Here is a 17,297-nt window from a genome sequence, read left to right on the forward strand (position 1 = left end):
AATATAGTATTATCTAGTTTACATAAGAAATACGGGCTGGATAGTTTATTGTTGTCTTTCACAATAGAGGCTGTCCAAAGGAAATTGGTGCAGTAGACACATTTCATCCACAATTTAAATTTATGTCTTAGTAAGTTCCCTTCTGCCTAATGTACTAGGCAGGAGAAAATCTTTTCTGAGAACCAGGATATTGGCAGGGATCTGGCCTGTGGCCGACCGCACCTTTAATTGTGTAGAGGAAAATCTATCTCTTAGTAGTCTTATTGGTTAAAAGGTGATTCTCCAGGGCAGCTAGATGGTGCAGTGCATAGAGCAACAGTCCTGGAGGCAGGAGGACCTGAGTTAATAATAATTACCTAGCTGTGTGACCTTGGGTAAGTCACTTAATCCCATTGCCTTGCAAAAAAAAGGTGACTCCCCAATGTAAAAAAGTGGGAAGTCTGAGGGAACCCCCAGTTTGCATGGGGTGCTCCCAGGATCTAGAGGAGGAACAGTAAACTAAACTGTGGCTGAAAGGCAAGGGTTTCCCAAAGGAAACAGCATTCCATAATGCTGGCTATAGACCCCAAGAACTTATATTCAAATTCTGAGCTCTAGAACCTTGGATAGGTCAATTCACTTCTGGGAGACTCATCTTCCTCATCTACTAAAATACCATGTAAAATTTAGTGAAATGGGGCATCTAGGTAGCGCAGTGAATAGAGCACTGGCCTTGGAGTCAGGAGTACCTGGGTTCAAATCCGACCTCAGACACTTAATAATTACCTAGCCGTGTGGCCTTGGGCAAGCCAGTTAACCCCATTGCCTTGAAAAATCTAAAAAAAAAAATGTAGTGAATTACAAATGTAAATTATTTTTATTAAAATGAATTGGTTAGAATAAATCAAAGGGCTCTTGCCACTTGGGAAGTCACAGGCCTCTTTGGCATTCTGGAGAAGCTTATGGAGGATTCCTTCTCTGAGTAATGTTTTTTTAAACATAAAATACAGAAGATTGCAAAGGAAATCTATTATATTGAAATACAGGTATCAAAATACTTTTAAAAACCTGTTCACAGACCCCAGGTCTGAGGTTAGTTGATCTCTAATATATATCTTCTGCCTCTGAAATCCATGCCCTGGGTTTCCTTTCACAGAGGAGTCAATCTATTCATTTATGCAGTTCAACAAAATGGGGATCAATAAGTGAATCTTGGGAGAGCTCACCAGTTTTTTTTTTAATTTGAGATTCTTTGGTGTTAAATTATGTCTCAGTCTCTATGGAAAACAATAATGGTACTGTGATAATACCCAAAATAAATGATACCTATAATTATATTAATAGTAATGTGAATAGCTCATAGTTACACAGCCATTTATCATTCATACAATGATTTCCTTATAATACAGATTTTTCAAAGAATAGATTTTACATATAACCCATTTTACATATGTGGAAACTGAGGCACAGAGACTGAAATTATTCCAGATCTAACAGCGAGTATCAGAACCAAGAATTAGAACAATATGGCTCTTAAACCTAAAAATTAAGGTGAGATATGATGAATGCCTGCTACTCTCTCCGGAAAATCAACAATTCAGTTAATATATTCACCTTCTTATTTGGCTATTGACCTCAGAAGTGATAACTTTTGCATCTATCTCTGATGCTTCCTAGCATGTATCTGTTATAAACATCTAATCTATAGTTCTTACAGAAGTGAAGGTGAGAAACAAATGTTTACCTACCATCTTTCCAGTACAAATCATTTTCAATCAGCTCACTGTGGGCAGTGACTTAAAAGACTTGAGGAGAGGCTTCCTCAAGGAAGTTGGTTGCCACTTGACTCAACATTCTCAAATTTTAGAATCTTCTCTGCCAGGTGAATAACTTGGCCAGCAGCTCAATCTCTCCACTTACTGCCAGAACCAAGATGGGTTTCATCACCTAGGAAACTTGAGTCCCTCTGTATGGAATAGATTTATATTTGACATAGTGCCTTTGAAGCAATTATGTGGTATGATTAAAGTCATCAGTCCCCATCCTTCTTTTACCCCGCTTCCAAAGAAAAGAACATGGGGAGAGCTGAAACTCTATTAAATAGACCGTATGTGGGTGCTGTGAATATCCCTGTGTTATAGGGGAAATGCAGCATTGTTGAGGATAAATGGTAATGTCCCTGTAACAGTCCATGCTTAATTTATCTCACTGGGACTTCAATGAAAAAGGGCTCAGTTCACTGAAAGCCAGCCTCCTCCCTGGTCTCTACACGCCCAGCATGCACTATTTGCTGAGAACAGTGTATAAAATTAGCAGGTCTGTCTAAGTGAGAACATTTTTCTTCAGTACTCCTAGAACAGGAAAAAAGCCCCATCCAACAACCACCCCCACTCACAGTCATTTGCCTCTTTTATCTTGGCAGAGCTGAAACGGAAAGAGGATTGTCACGAAAACACATCATTGAAGGTGAGTATTTTTTCTTCTCTTCCACTGCATTCTTTGAATTAATGATTCAGGAAGGAAAAGAATTTGACCAGTGCAGCCCCAAACAGCCTGGAGAGATTCCAAATATCCAATGGAAAGGGCTGTGGTTGTTCCAGTTTCTGTAAACTTAACTAATAGAACAAAAGATTCTCATGGAGAGGCTGCTACCAATATGATGAAAATGGTACCCAGAGGTGGCCATACTTTTCTTCACTAGTCTTCTGCAGGCCAAGAATTCTTTCTTGTCAAAAATGAAGACCGTATAATAGAGCTACTGATAGAAGGGGACTTTTAATTTATTACTTAGTACAAGACCCTCATTTTACAGATGAAAAAAACATGACCTGGTAGCTTATAAGGTGACTTGTCTAATGTCATACAGATAGAGAATGACTGAATTGAAATGGAGCTCAGTTGATGTAAATTCTGCATGGACCTCCTTTCTTAATCCTCCTCTGAACTGACCCAATGCATAGTTCTCTGTCTTCTCATTGGACCATCAACACCATCTGGGAGACAATATGGGACGTGAAAGAAACTATTTCCCATTTGGGAGCTGATTGAAATCTCTTGCCTAGAGCTTAAAAAGAAGTGTTAATAAAGGGGGTAGGGGCAGGTAGGTGGTGCAGTGGATAGAGCACTGGTCTAAGAGTCAGGGGGACTCCAGGACACATAATAATTACCCTGTGACCTTGGGCAAGTCACTTAACCTGTCTTGTAAATAAAATAAAAAATAAAAGGGATAGGATGATGACTAACGTTTACAGAGTTCTTTAAAGCCCGACTATCATCTTATCTCATTTGATCTCACAAAAACCTGTAAGAGCTATGGGAAAACCCTAAAAAAATTAACTGTGTTCTGTTTAAGAAAGCCACTTTACTCATTAATTCCACAAAACAGTATTTCTCACAAGATCTTTTTATCTCTCAAAAGTGAGAAGGCATCTTTCCTAAATTTTTTTAAAGTATAGAATTGCATTAGTCAGGGAAGTTTTCAAGATCATTTTTCATTAATTTAGTGGTCACCCTTCCATTCGTCCTTTCTGTCCTCCTTTTGTCTTCTGTTTTATCTCCTCAAAAAAGTTGCTCATCTAGTTCTAATTCTTGGTTTGTTTTCACTTGTTCATTTATTCAATTTAATCCAAAAAACCCTTATCCAATGCTTGCTATATGGAGGGCACAGTGCCAGGCTCCTGGCAATATCAAGAAAAGCAAACAAACAAAAAATCTTGAAACAATTCCAACCCTCAGGGAGCTTACAACATGTGCATAGATAAGTAACTATACATAATGTGAATTCAAGTTAAGAGAAGAGATGATGCTAGGAACAGAACTTCCTTGTGGCTCATCAAATCACTGTATTTTTTTTACTAGTCTATTTGTGCTTCTGCCCACTTCTCCCCTCCCATCCAGAAAAGCCCATGCATTAGACACTCCTTAAATATTTTACTTCAATGCCATTTGTTACCCTTTCCTTAAGGAATATATTTACCTGAATTTAATCCAATAAATATTTATTAGTTATTTCCTGTCAGGTCCCAAACACTTATTTCTAAAGAGTATGACCACTCATATTTTATTTGCATGGAAATATTGTAATAGATATAAGAATTATATATAATATTGTAATATTAGCATATAATATTTATATTAATAAATATAATGGTTATAACAAAATATATAAATAGAAAGCACATCATAAATATATTATTTGATTCTCATAACAATCCTAGAAGGTGGGTATTATTATGATCCCCATTTTACAAATGAGGAAACTGAGGCAGGTGGCAGTTAAGTGAGTTGCCCAGGATGGCACAGCTAGAAAGTGTCTGAGGTTGGAGTTGTACTTAGGGCTCTGTCCACTGTGCTAACTAGTTTGTTTTATTTTTATCATCATTATCATTGATTTGGACTACACCTGTGAGTTCTTTGTGAATTCTTTCCTTTTACCAAGGCAAAATTGCCCCCTCTGTGAGACTGACAGAATTGCCTGGGGACACTGGGCAATTATATGGCTCATCCAGTATATATCAGAAGCAAGACTTGAATCCAGGTCTTCCTGTTTCCTAAGTTAACTTCTCCATTCACAGCGCCCCAATGCTTTTCTATTGTCATTATTATTAACTATGACCCAGGTTGCTTACTTCTTTGTCGTTGTTTTACATTAATTTTTTTACCACTTACCAGATGCAGGCTCCAAGGACCCTGAGCTCCTGTCACTGTTCAACCCATCTCTCGTCAGAAATTTAGCTGCCAAAATAAATCTTGCTACCAGAGCAAAGAGACATTTCATGGTTGTAGAGGGATTCTCAGTGAAATCCCTTCTGATTGGGGCTTCTACAAAGTATGATAGGACAATAATGTCTTCCTTTGATCCCAATAGTCAACTTGGCTTTGTAAAATATTAACGCCCAACTATCTCTCACTTACTATATCTTCACTGACCATCACAGCTGACCTATAACTGTACTTAGTCAATGTAGAAAAGATCTGACTCTAAATGAACAGAAGAAGCAAAGTTAATTACTATCACCATCCTCTAAAGAGGAAATGAGGAATTTTTTTTCAATTCAAGGAATAAGATAGGATGAAAATCAGTAAGGAAGGCAAAGGGTAAAACTGAAGAGAACAAAAAAGAAATTGAGAAGGATTGATCCTATATACCAAGAGATAAAGCAGAGTATTGAATTCCCACTACTTTAATCTTCTCTACATTTGTGCATAATTTCAGAATCTCTTTTTGGTAAAGTCAATTTTACTCAGACTTCATAAAGCTTGATAGTAATACTCAAAATTTCCCTTCCCTAAGTGAATTTGATAGTTGTTCTCTGAGGAGTTCATCTCTCCAGAAGAGCAAACCAGTCTAGCCCAAATGAGACTGTCCCAGAAATGAATATTAACTTAAACCAGAAAAAATTTGAGATTTAAGAACTGGGTTGGTTTTTTAGTTTTTGCAAGGCAATGGAGTTAAGTGACTTGTCCAAGGCCACACAGCTAGGTAATTATTAAGTGCCTGAGGCCTGATTTGAACTCAGGCACTTCCTACTCCAGGACCCGTACTCTATCCACTGTGCCACCTAGCCACCCCTGCACCACCTAGCTGCCCCAAGAACTGGATTTTTTAAAAAAGATTTTATGATCTACAATTTCAGCTGAGGAAAAAAGGCAGAAAGGTTCCATAAATAGAAAAGAAAGATACACTTCTAAAAATATATATGGCCAGACCATAATGAGAAAATAATGAGAACTAGGAGGAAGACACAATCAGCAGATCTTTAGACTCATAAGTCTGGAAACTTCATGCTCAGCACCCCAATTCTTCATCAACCCCTGCACTTGGGATGCCACTGACTCAAGGCACCATTTTGGTGGGTGGCACTTAAAAGCAGAGATGTTGAATGAAACTCTTATTCTCCTAAAAAAAACCAAACCACCACCCAACTTTCTGGTGATTGACTCACATCACTGACCCTTGCCATAGTCTGAGGTTTCATGCTGATCTTGAGGGACAGAGCTCTAATTTCTCCAGCCCCCATATGAGTTTGACCTTTCCCTTACCGGCTTATTCATTGAGCACTGCCTCCTGGGGATTCCATCTGTTGAGTCTTTTTCTCCCCCATCTTTTTCTCCATATGTATATATGTATATGTTGTGTGTGTGTGTGTGTGTGTGTGTGTGTGTATCCAATCCAGCTTCCCTTACTTTGCTTTCTACTGTTCTAAATTTGCCCAATGAAGAAGAATGAGAATTTCTAGAGGCTAGGACAAGAGCCTTGAGCCAGAAGTCAAATTTACATGTAGTCAGCCCTGTATCTGGGAAATAGAGTAGAGGGATGACCTTGGTCAAGCAACACAGTTTAAAAAGTGCAAAATGAGCTTTGTTTTTCCATAAATGACCTTAGAAAGCTTCCCATTAATAGCTCCACACACAGTGAACAAAAAGTCCTGTCTTTGTTCCAGATAAGAGCAATATTCTCTAAAATTTCTATGATTGTTACAACAGAATATTCATACATGTTGAGAATTAAATCTATAAAGGACCCTAGAGGCCATCAGAACCATGCTGTTCACTTTACAGATGAGGGAACTGAGTCACTTAGGCAATCTCATTCAGCTGGGGAGCAAGTATTTGAGGCAGTATTCAAAAAGCAGGTCTTCCTGACTGCAGATCTGATATTCTATTCTAATGGTGATAGATTAGTGGCTCAGAAATGGTCCAAGGGATTCATACTAAATAATCATAATAAATAATTAGGAATAATATATTAAATTACTCAGGGTAGGTGTCACAAAATGTTGTTATTGCTGCTGCTGCTGTAGATGTTAAGGGTTCTTAAAACTATAACAAAAATATTGGGAATCGCACTAATACTTCATGCTCCCTATCAAAGAGGGTAGGATATTTCTTTATTTAAATGACACAAAATTCCCATCAAATACTTAAATGCTCCATTATTTCTTTGCCAAATCTGACTGTAGAACTCATTAGGTGAATATCTACCATTATAAAAGGAATATTTTGAAAATGAGACTTCTAAATGATTCAGTAAATCAGAGAATCTATCTAAGAGTTTCATGAACAATAGAAGGGAACTGGGATCTTATTCTCCCTTTGCCTAATTATTAAATCCCAATTTACCAATACTTGTAAGTGCTAGAAGATAGTGAGCTGAATTATGGTCTTCTCTGACATGTACTGGCTGAGGAACTTTGGGTAAATTGCTTAATCTCTCACTGCCCCTCCCCCAACTCTCCAAAAATGTAAATTGTTCAACTGAATCAGTAAAGAAAACTTTCTCCCTACAATTTCCCTATACTAGTGAAATAATAGAATCCCCTCCGTCCTGCCATTGGTACTAGGTGCTGTCCAAGGTGATAGAATAAAATCCAAGAGTACTCACAGTCAAGTAACCTATATTCTAACCTATATTGGAGGGAGGAGAGAGATGAAATGGGGACCCAGATGTCTAAATGCAAAGTGATCCAAATCACATCAAGGCAAAGTTATGATAATCCTAATAGTGTTTCTCTTGCACCTATTATATATAAAATTAATATTAAATAATTACATATAAATACTTCACCAATACTGTCTCATTTGATCTACACAACCTGGAGAGATGGCTACTAGTGTTATTCCCCATTTTAGAGATAAGAAAACTGAGGCAAACAGAAGTTAAATGACTTGCCAAGGATCACAAAGCCATATCTGAGGCTAGATTTGATCTCAGATCTTGCTGACTCCAGATCTAACTTTCTATCCACTGAATCACCTTGATATCTGAGGAGCTAAGAAAAGGCCTCTTGTGAAGGATAATATCTGAACCTGAGCTTTAAAGGAAGCTAAGGAATTTAAGATTTGACATGAAAACTGGCTTTATGATTTCAGAAACACTTAAAGAAGTTATCTCTCCCTTGATCCCCATGAAAGCCCTGGCAGGGCTAACCTCACCATTTTGGTGTGCCCTTGACAATGAACATGCTGCCCTTGCATTTTTTTTTCCTGGGGGGGGGGGGGGAGTGTATATGACAAAAGGCTTTTTACAAAAGAATTAACATTGTAAACATTCCAGGTCCAGGCAGGATGCCCAAATGCAAACTTAAAAGTAAATATCTTACAGGAGGCTTCCCTTTGCCAAAAGGGCTCATTTCAAACTTCCTTTAAGTAGCTCAGGACTTTGAATTTATGATTTGGCCCTCCCAAGTCCTTTAATCCACAACTTTCTTGGGATATTTTTGAGTATCATGAGCTCATCTGAATTTCTAATGGCAACCTTTGGGGGGGGGGATATGTATATAAACATGCACTAAAAACTTCATGAGTATATGGGAAAAAAAAGAATTGGGGATGTCCTATTGAAAAGGAATGAAAAAGTGATACCACAAAACCATGGAGTTTATTTGAAGGAAATAAATTCTTTTCAGGATAAATTTTGCCCAGAAGAGCTCTAAAGTAGGGAAATTCTGATATATATTCAAAAGAATTAAACTGATTTTCTTCTAAGAAATATTTTAGGAGCTTCAAAGCACCCACTGGGATGAATTATGGGAAATACTCTAGGTTGAGGATACCATAGAAGCAGAGGAGGAAATTTCAATTCTGGGGTTAAAAGCAGGTATGAGAATTCAGAATATCTGAGGTTGCTAGTCTCCTACTAACCTGTACCTCATTAGCTCTTCCAAGAATGTAACTGGAGCTAAACTACTCTAAGTGAGTCTGACCTTCACTCTTGGCTATCCATTGTCATGTCAGTGACAAAACATTTCCCAAACTATACTCTGACCCCTCACTTTCCATTCAGAAAAAAAAAAGATGATTGGCTTATAAGTCAGCTAAAAAGCCAAATCAAATCAATCACATTTAAATTTTTAAGAGCTTCATTTAACATATAATGAATTTTACACACATAAAAAAAACAAATTTAAAATATTCAGTCCTCCCATGTAATTAAATAAGCTGATAAGAAAATACTATTTCCCAGGTAAAATATTTCTCTTTTGTGGGTGCATTGAATCATACTCCATATTTCAAGAATATGTTAGTTTTAGCAAAATTAATTAATTTCTCTGACTATTCACAGCAAGTAGCCAAGTAATTAGAGCTGGGATGTGGCTATCAGGCCCAGAGGTCTTATTCTCATTCTCTCATTATTTTCCTGTTTTTGAGTTTGGTTTTTTCCCCCAAATTCATAATGTATTCATTGTTTTTCTAAAGGAGGAAAATAAAATGTTGGTATATTTGGGGATTCTACAAACCATGATGTCTATGGATTATTGTTTTAGGTCAAACCCTCAGTTCATTTTCCCATACATTATGATGCTCCTATGTATTTATTCTTGAATTTAATATTTCTGTATCTTTCTCTGTGTATTTCTTACACTATGATTCTAGACAAGTGGTTTAACCTTGTCGGTCTCAATTCCATTGAATTTATGTAATATGCACTCTGTGGTTGATGGAGAGAGATCCCACATTGGGAGTTGCTTACTTGAACAATCACTTATCCCCTCCCTCCCCCCATGTTTGCATGTTCCAGGTCTCTAGGATGCTGGAGGAATAATTTTGATATGCAGTAAAAAGACCACTGAATTGGAATCCCAGAACCTACCAATTACTACCAATACCCCTTAAGAGAGACCTTACCAGTGTTTCAGGGACTTCTTCCAAAGAATGTAGAATTAGATGGATAATGAGTTTTCTTTTAATTCTAAATTTTTTTAACCCTCTGAGCACAAGGAACAAAGTTATTCAAATCCTAGCATCATAGAAACAGAGTCAGCAGCTATCTGCTATAAATAGAGCCTTTCTTCTCCAGATTCTTGACCTTTTTTGTGACATGGACCCCACTGACAGCCCAGTAAGGCTGACAGAACCCTTCTCAGAATCAAGATTTTTAAGTAGATAAAATTAAAACTAGAAATAAACAAACATTTATTAGGCTCCTACTAGGTACCAGGTACTATGCTAAGTGTTGGATCACAAAGGAAACCAAATATATAAAAATAGCTATTAACTAGCAGAAAATAAGCCACCAGGACCAGATTAAGACCTTCCGGTTCAATTCCATTATTTATAGTTAAGGAACCTGAGACCCAGAGAGATTAAACTTAGGATAAAGACATATTTTAACCTTTTAGGGAAAAAAGAGAGGCAGTCTTTATCCTTAAACCTGACTCTAGACATGTTTGAGTCTCTGAAGAACATTACTATTGACACAACAAACATTTATTGTTTTTAGGTTCAAATGTGTTTTCTAATACAAACATTAGTATAACTGAAAAAAGATCAAAAGTCTATAAAATGAACTGAGGAGCACTTTGGCATTTTTTAAAATGTGGTAAAGTATGCAGCTAATGTCCCTTCAGCCTTTAGAAGGTAAGCTCCTTGAGTCCAAAGTCTGTTTTTGCCTGTCTTTTGTACTCCATGGACACATAGTAGGGGTTTAATAAATCCTTGTTGAGTTACTGACTTGTTCAAGTATGGGTTTTAAGGTGTTTCTAATGTGAATTGCTTCTTGTAGGACTGAAGGGTTCCCTCCAACGACTGCAGCTTGAATACGTGGATGTTGTCTTTGCCAATCGACCTGACAGTAACACACCCATGGAAGGTCAGTGAATAGCATTACCTGGTTAAAAAAGTGATTGAACCTGCTTGATACCCCTATGCTAGCAGGCCATAGAGGGCCCAAGTGAATGGGTAGCCACCATTGGCCTCAAAGACTTGTGAATCCTCAGGACATGGTCTTCTAGGTCAAAGGCTCTCAATCAGGTTTATGTTATAGAACTCTTAGACAATTTTATTGAAAGACTATGGATCTCTTCTCAGAATAATATGTATCTTCATTCATAATTGAAGGAAATACTAATTTTTACATAGAGGCTACTGAAAAAAAAGATGTATTTTTCCTAATCATATTCATGGATCTCTTAAAATCTAATCACAGAATCCTTAGGGAGTTTAAGAGGTGCTGCTTCTGACTAACCATTGCATTTTTCTTAAAAAAAAGAAAAAAGGCAACAGGAGAGAATGGATTGACTCTCCTTGTCAAATTATGTTCATTTCCCCAGGTCCATCCTCTGTTTGTGATGCCACTAAAAAAGGCAAATTAATTAACTGAGGAATTTTATTAACTGACCATCCTTATGTCAGCTTTGGTACTTCCCTCAAAATAAATAACTTCCCTAGGCCTGCCTATATTTCTGTCTCTAGTAATGGAAGCCAACAGGATTTACTTCAAGTAAAAATCCAAGAGAAGACTATTTCTGAACTCCTATAATACTCCTAAGGGAGTCTCAACAGAGTAATATTGAAGAATTTTAGTGTAATGGGGAAAAAGGGTGAAGGAACACTCAGAGGACAGTCCACCCTGGTCATTATACAGTGGGGCCAGCAGAGCAGGCAACCCATGCATGGCCCAGCTCCCTCTCCAATGATCTCTGGGCAGGGAGGAGAAGGCTTAGTGATGAGAGAGCCTTGAGCCAACGTTCAAGTTACCTACTCCTCTTGGCCAATTCAGCTGATAGTTTTTAAGGCTTTCCATATTATTTCTTTTCCCCTCTATAACTGCCTTGATCAATGGTAAATATTTGAAAATTCAGTTGAATTTAATTCAATTTACCAAGCATTACCAGGTTTGAGGCAGAGAAGAAGAATAGAAATAATGTCCAGTGGTTATAGAAATATCCCTTCTATCTCTGAATCTCTGATTCTGCTCCTAGTGACTGCTATAGTGTGCTGTAGGTAGTCAGTATTTAATAAATGTGTGTTGGATTAAATAGATATGGAGATTATAATATGATGTGATGGGTTTCGTGGTTATAATGAGGATGGGAAGGCACAGCTGATTTGAACTGGGGCCTTCCATAAAGCATCTCATGTAGCATGCAAAAAAATAATCTATTACTGTCTGGGAGCATTCTGGTTGTCTGAATCTTGGATAAGTGGGAGTTTGTTACACATGTGCTAGAATACCAAAAAAATAGCATTATTAAAATGGGGGGGGGGGACGGAAATGCTTCTTCCATGCTAGCTATGTGTTAGAATAAATCAAAAAATATTATAAAAATTAATAAGATACATATATACATAAATATACATATGCATGTATTTCAAACACAAAATGCTACACTAATCTTCATCACATATAAAATGAAAATGTCTCGATCACATATAAAATCATATCACCAAAGAGAAATTAGCAAAACTTGCTATGTAAGCGGTAGTTTTGAGGGCTACTTGGCTAAAATCACAATGTTGTTTCCTGTATTGACTGAATCCCCTTTGGGATGGCACCAATGCCATCACATCAGTGAATTCGTATTTAAGCACCCATTTGGCACAAATCCCCACCTCAGTCTCTATAGGACACATAAGTGCCAGTCCCTGTCCTAAAGAAGATATGACTCTAGGAAGGAATAAGGCAGATGTGTAAAGAATTGAAGTAGAAGATGAGAACCATTTTTTAAAAAAAAAAAGTACAACATCTTATAGAGGAGGGAGAGATAATGCCCCAACCAGGGAAGTCATCTTGGAGGAGGTATCATTTAAATTCAACCTTGAAGATTTTGGTGGATAGCAATGGAAGAGGGGGACCAGGGCAATACTGGTTGGATTGATTGGGAAACTGAGCTCTGAGGGTTTCTGGAATAACTCAGTAGCAGAAACAAAACAATTGAATTCAACAAGAAATGTATTAAACAAGGACAGATAGGTGGTACAGTGGATAGAGCACTGGCCCTGGTGTCAGGAGGACCTGACTTCAAATTTAACCTCAGTCATTTAATAATTACCTAGATATGTGACCTTGGGCAACTCACTTAACCCCATTGCCTTGCAAATAGCCCCCCCCAAAAAAGAATGTATTAAACGGGGCAATTGTCAGCTACTAACTCATGCTAATACCGGTACAGAATATCTTCAATTAAGGATCAAAATCCAAGATGTGAACAAGAGGTTGTCATAGACATTGTCACCTTCATAGAGTGAATCCTGCATCTCACAGGAGTTACAAATTACCAATAAGAAGCATTAGTGACTCTGAAATGAATGTCCAAAGCACTAATGAGCTGAGTACACTTGATAATCTTCCATATGGGAAATCAAAGCCATGAAGGCTTCCTGTGTTCCCTGTACCTGATGCCGTTGAACCCTGGCAAGATTACCACTGGCATCAAGGGGCATCATTATTGCTCCAAGTTCGTGGTACCCAATAAGGATGCCAGAACAGTGAGCAATGGGGATTCATCCGAAGTTGGCCAAGAATATGGAATGCTGTGTCTCGGAAGCCAAGAGTCATCTTCTTGCTCAGAAGCAGGTGATGGAATGTCACACAGCTTAAGGAAAGGATAGTCCCACGGACACCATGGCTGACAGCAATTAAGGCATTTTGTTTTTTGGGGAGAGATTATCTAGCTCATCCATGAGCAATTACGCCTGCTGAATACGCTCCAACCTGAGCCTCACACTGTGCCTGGGAGAGCAATGCTTTTGTCCTTGGTTTTTAATAAAGAATCAATGACTGCTGAGTCTTAAGGCCTATGCTAGCTCCTTGTTGGATCCCAAGGAGACTTCTGAATTTAGAACTCATCTCTGGAAACACATTCTCCCATTGAGCTTTTTTTTACTCCATGTCTAGTGATGACAGTCTTCCAGGACAAGATCAGCTACATCTTCCCCCTTAATTTTCTGGGGCTGCCCCTGAAAAGTTGGGGTATATCTTCTCCAGTGTTGGCTCAAGCCCACATTCTGGTATGTTCTCTCTGTTATTAGCATCCAAATTCTGTGTTACCAAACAACATCAACTAGGTTTTACAAAAGAATATTTATTTCAAAGATAAAGCAAGAGCAGAAGCACAAACATTTCCCTCCCACCCCTGGTGCACCCCATGCCCTCTTGTTTCAGCAGAACTTGGACTTAGACAACTGAGTTTCCATACAACATCCATACAACAGCCAAGTTTAGTTCCAAATGGTGTATATCACAGCTAGAAGACTTTCAGTCTTAACTCCCTATCAAGTGGGCTCAGAAGGCCCCCCTCCTCCTTCTAAGATCCTCAGGACTGGGGTGCCCAACTGAAAAGCCCAGCATTGGTTCAAGGGCCAGGCCTCAGGCACTTGCTCATCTAAGCTTTCAAGGCTCACAATGTCAAGGCCATCTCCCTCACCTAGAATAGAAGAGCAAATAGCAGGATAAAAACTTGAGGTCTGGGTTCCAAAGCTTTTGGCCTCAAACAGGGAAGGCCTAGGGCTCTGTCTCTTCTCTCTGTGGGATAGTACTGGGTAGGAAGAAGGTAAATTAGGGGAAGGGATAGGTTCCAGCCTTCTAAATGGATCCCAGTTCCAGCTAGTCAAGTGTTGTCAATCAAAGACACTCCCCCTCACCACATGGTTAGTGGATCAGAACCAGTTACAGAATCTGCACCTGCTCCAAAGTCCATTGGGAATTGCGACAGCCTAAAATTCTGGCAGGTTCAAAAGGAGATTTATTCAGGAACATATTGAAAAGGTAAAGTACCCATAGGGTACAGCATGGGTCACTATATGGATAGGACTCTGGGGCTGAGTTCCAAACTGTTCTCAGACACTTGCTAGCTGTGTGACCCTAGGCAAGTCATTTAAGCTTGTTTGCCTTAGTTTCCTCATCTGTGAAAGGAGCTGGAGAAGAAAATGGCAAACACTCCAATATCTGTACAAAGAAAACACTAAAGGGGTAGCTAGATGGCACAGTGGATACAGCATGGGCCCTGGAGTCAGGAGCACCTGAATTCAGATATGGCCTCAGACACTTAATGATTGACTAGCCATGTGACTGTGGGCAAGTCACTTAACTCTATTGCCTTGCAAAAACCAAAAAGAATAAAAAAACACTAAATAATATCACAAAGGGTAAGAGCTGGACATAACTGAAAGACAACTGAACAGCATCAGCTATTATTATTGTATCCCACACTCTGAGCCCATTTGGAACTTTTTGATATACTCAATTACCTGAAGCATCTATGATTTAATTATTTATAGGAACTCTCCAAGTGAGTACTCCCTCCAATGAGGTTGCTATCTCTACAGATAAAATTTAGTGGGCAAGTGATAGGGAATTGAATGTCACACATAAAAGGAAAGTGATTGTCCAGAAAGGATCATACAGCTACTAAGGAGCAGAGTTGAGTTCTGAATCTAGGTTTTTCAGTCTCCCGGTGCATTCTAGTCACTATTGCAACAGTCTCTAAATTTGTTTTTTTAAATCATATACCCTTAACAATTAAAAAAACTGAATGTGTGCTTCTTTAAGATGTGTGAAGCCTTGGAGTTTGTAAAGATGAGAGAGTAATGAAGTCAGTCTTTGTTATTAGAAACATCACTTTGGCAGTCATTTGGAACATGAATTGCAGAAGGGGAAATCTGGAAGAGTTAGGGTTTTTTAAATTGTCCCTGGGAAAAGGGATGAGAGACTCAACCCAGGTTGTGAACTTGTCATCATAGTGTTGGGGGGGGGGAGAGCAAATGAAAACAGAAATAGCACCTGATTAGACATGTGAAAGGATAATATAAATCTGGTCGAGGAAGGATGAAGAAATTTGGAAGAGGGTTGGATTTGGTGGAGATTGGAATGGAGGGGCAGGGTATGGAAGAAAATGTAGAGATCTTTGCAGATCATGACCCAGCCATGACTGCTCATGGGACTCTCTCTTCTCCCCAAACAAAAAGTGGAGAGGTGGGACTCATTCACAGGACATTGACCCAGAGTGGACGGAAGTGCCTCTCTGCTTCAGTCAGGTGAACTGGGAGAAAGTGGGTATGGTGAAAGAATTGGAGGAGCACAGTTTTCCCAATGGCAACAGTGGTGCTTCTGTGGGTCGATGCCCAGTAATGGTTGATTTACAGTTACTGGGAGACACTGGGAAGCCCAGAAAAATGGAATGTGGGAAGAGCTGGAATAGCAGAAAGTGTGTGTCAGAGCTGAGAGAAGAGTGTCATGGTTGTGTGGAGGTGAATCCTGTGATTGAGTAGAATAGAGTGCCACCCATCTTCCCACCTCTTATCGGTTGGTTGTACATTCCTTGGAATTATGCCATGCCTGTTAGGGCTCCCCTTCCCACCTTGGAGACATCATCACACAACACCATTCTGCCTCTGCTTTTAAGCAAAAGCTAACAGAAAAACAAGTCTACTCAAAAGATTAATTTTATGCCAAACCCAGCAGGGTGGAGAGGAGGGAGAATGCTTCATTTGTACTATCTAGTCCTAGGGAGCACAGCCAGAATTTTTAGGCCAAGGGGATGTGGTCCTGACAGCCCACAGTACAGTGTTTACTTTTTCCCTGCCCTTCTTGTTTGTTTTTTTTAGTTCACCCAGTAGTAAGTTGCTTTTCTTTTACAGCATCTGCTGGGCCATCTGTCTATGTTGCATTCTCTGGCATCTATAGAATATTTTATGATTCCCTGGAAAAAATCAACCCAAGCCCTAGTTCTTTTTCCTTCTCCTCTTCCCCCTTCTCCTTCCTCCTCTTCTTCCCCTTCCCTCTTTTCTTTTTTCTTTTACCTCTCCCTCCTTCTTTCCCTTCTTCCCTTGACATTTTTCTTCCTTCCCTATTTCTGCTTCTCTTTTCTCTTCCTCTCCTTCCTTCTTTCCTTCCCTCATTCTCACCCTTCTTCCTTTTCTTTTAACTTTTTTTCTTCTTCTTCTCTGTCCATCTTTGGCTAATGAGTTGTAAACTAAATCCAAAAGCCTTTTCATATCTATGGTTGATCCCTATTAGAGTGAAAGAAGCCTCAAGCTAACTCTCAGTCACCCAGTATTTAATTCTAATGTTCAGAGAGTTTGATCTATGTCATCTCCATTCATCAACCTTGTACAGCTTTGATTCTGGATGGGCTTAACGTAGCATAGCAATTTAAAAAAACAAAAGATGACTGTTTCAGGGAGAAATTTAGGGTCATTAAAAGAATTGCTCAATTCTATTCAATTAGATTCCACAAGTCTATAATAAGCACAATTTAGTAAGCCAGGCATTATGTCAGAAGTCTGGAATTCAACAACAAAAATGAGAATAGCTCCTGTCCTCAAAGAACTTAAATTCTCCTTCCAAATATGATCCAACTACTCTATTTCTCCTTTTTAATTCTAGGTGTGAATCATCATTCATTTGCTGAGTCACTCCAAGATTTATAGACTGATAGGTTAGTTGTTTGGAGAAGGTTCTATGGGCTGTGATATCATAGTTGGGGCAACAGATAATTTTCAGCCAGTTGATTTTTCTATCTTGGCCCAACTTTTGAGTGATTTGGGATCTTCTTTAGGAGGTTCAACGATGTTCGGAGGGTTAATGTAATCAGTCC

General features: G+C 38.8%; 1 protein-coding gene across 2 annotated transcripts in view; it reads left to right on the forward strand.

The window, feature by feature from the left end:
- The window catches only part of KCNAB1 (potassium voltage-gated channel subfamily A regulatory beta subunit 1), a 490,100-nt gene that overhangs the window by 406,856 nt on the left and 65,947 nt on the right, over nt 1-17,297 (forward strand). For both annotated transcript variants that reach the window (XM_074190799.1, XM_074190800.1), the window contains 2 exons: nt 2,402-2,445; nt 10,484-10,570. In XM_074190799.1, coding sequence (XP_074046900.1) covers nt 2,402-2,445; nt 10,484-10,570 — 131 coding nt within the window. The remainder of the gene's footprint in view (nt 1-2,401; nt 2,446-10,483; nt 10,571-17,297) is intronic.

The sequence above is a fragment of the Macrotis lagotis genome, chromosome 6, assembly GCF_037893015.1.
Source record: "Macrotis lagotis isolate mMagLag1 chromosome 6, bilby.v1.9.chrom.fasta, whole genome shotgun sequence".
NCBI classification, from domain to species: Eukaryota; Metazoa; Chordata; class Mammalia; order Peramelemorphia; family Peramelidae; genus Macrotis; species Macrotis lagotis.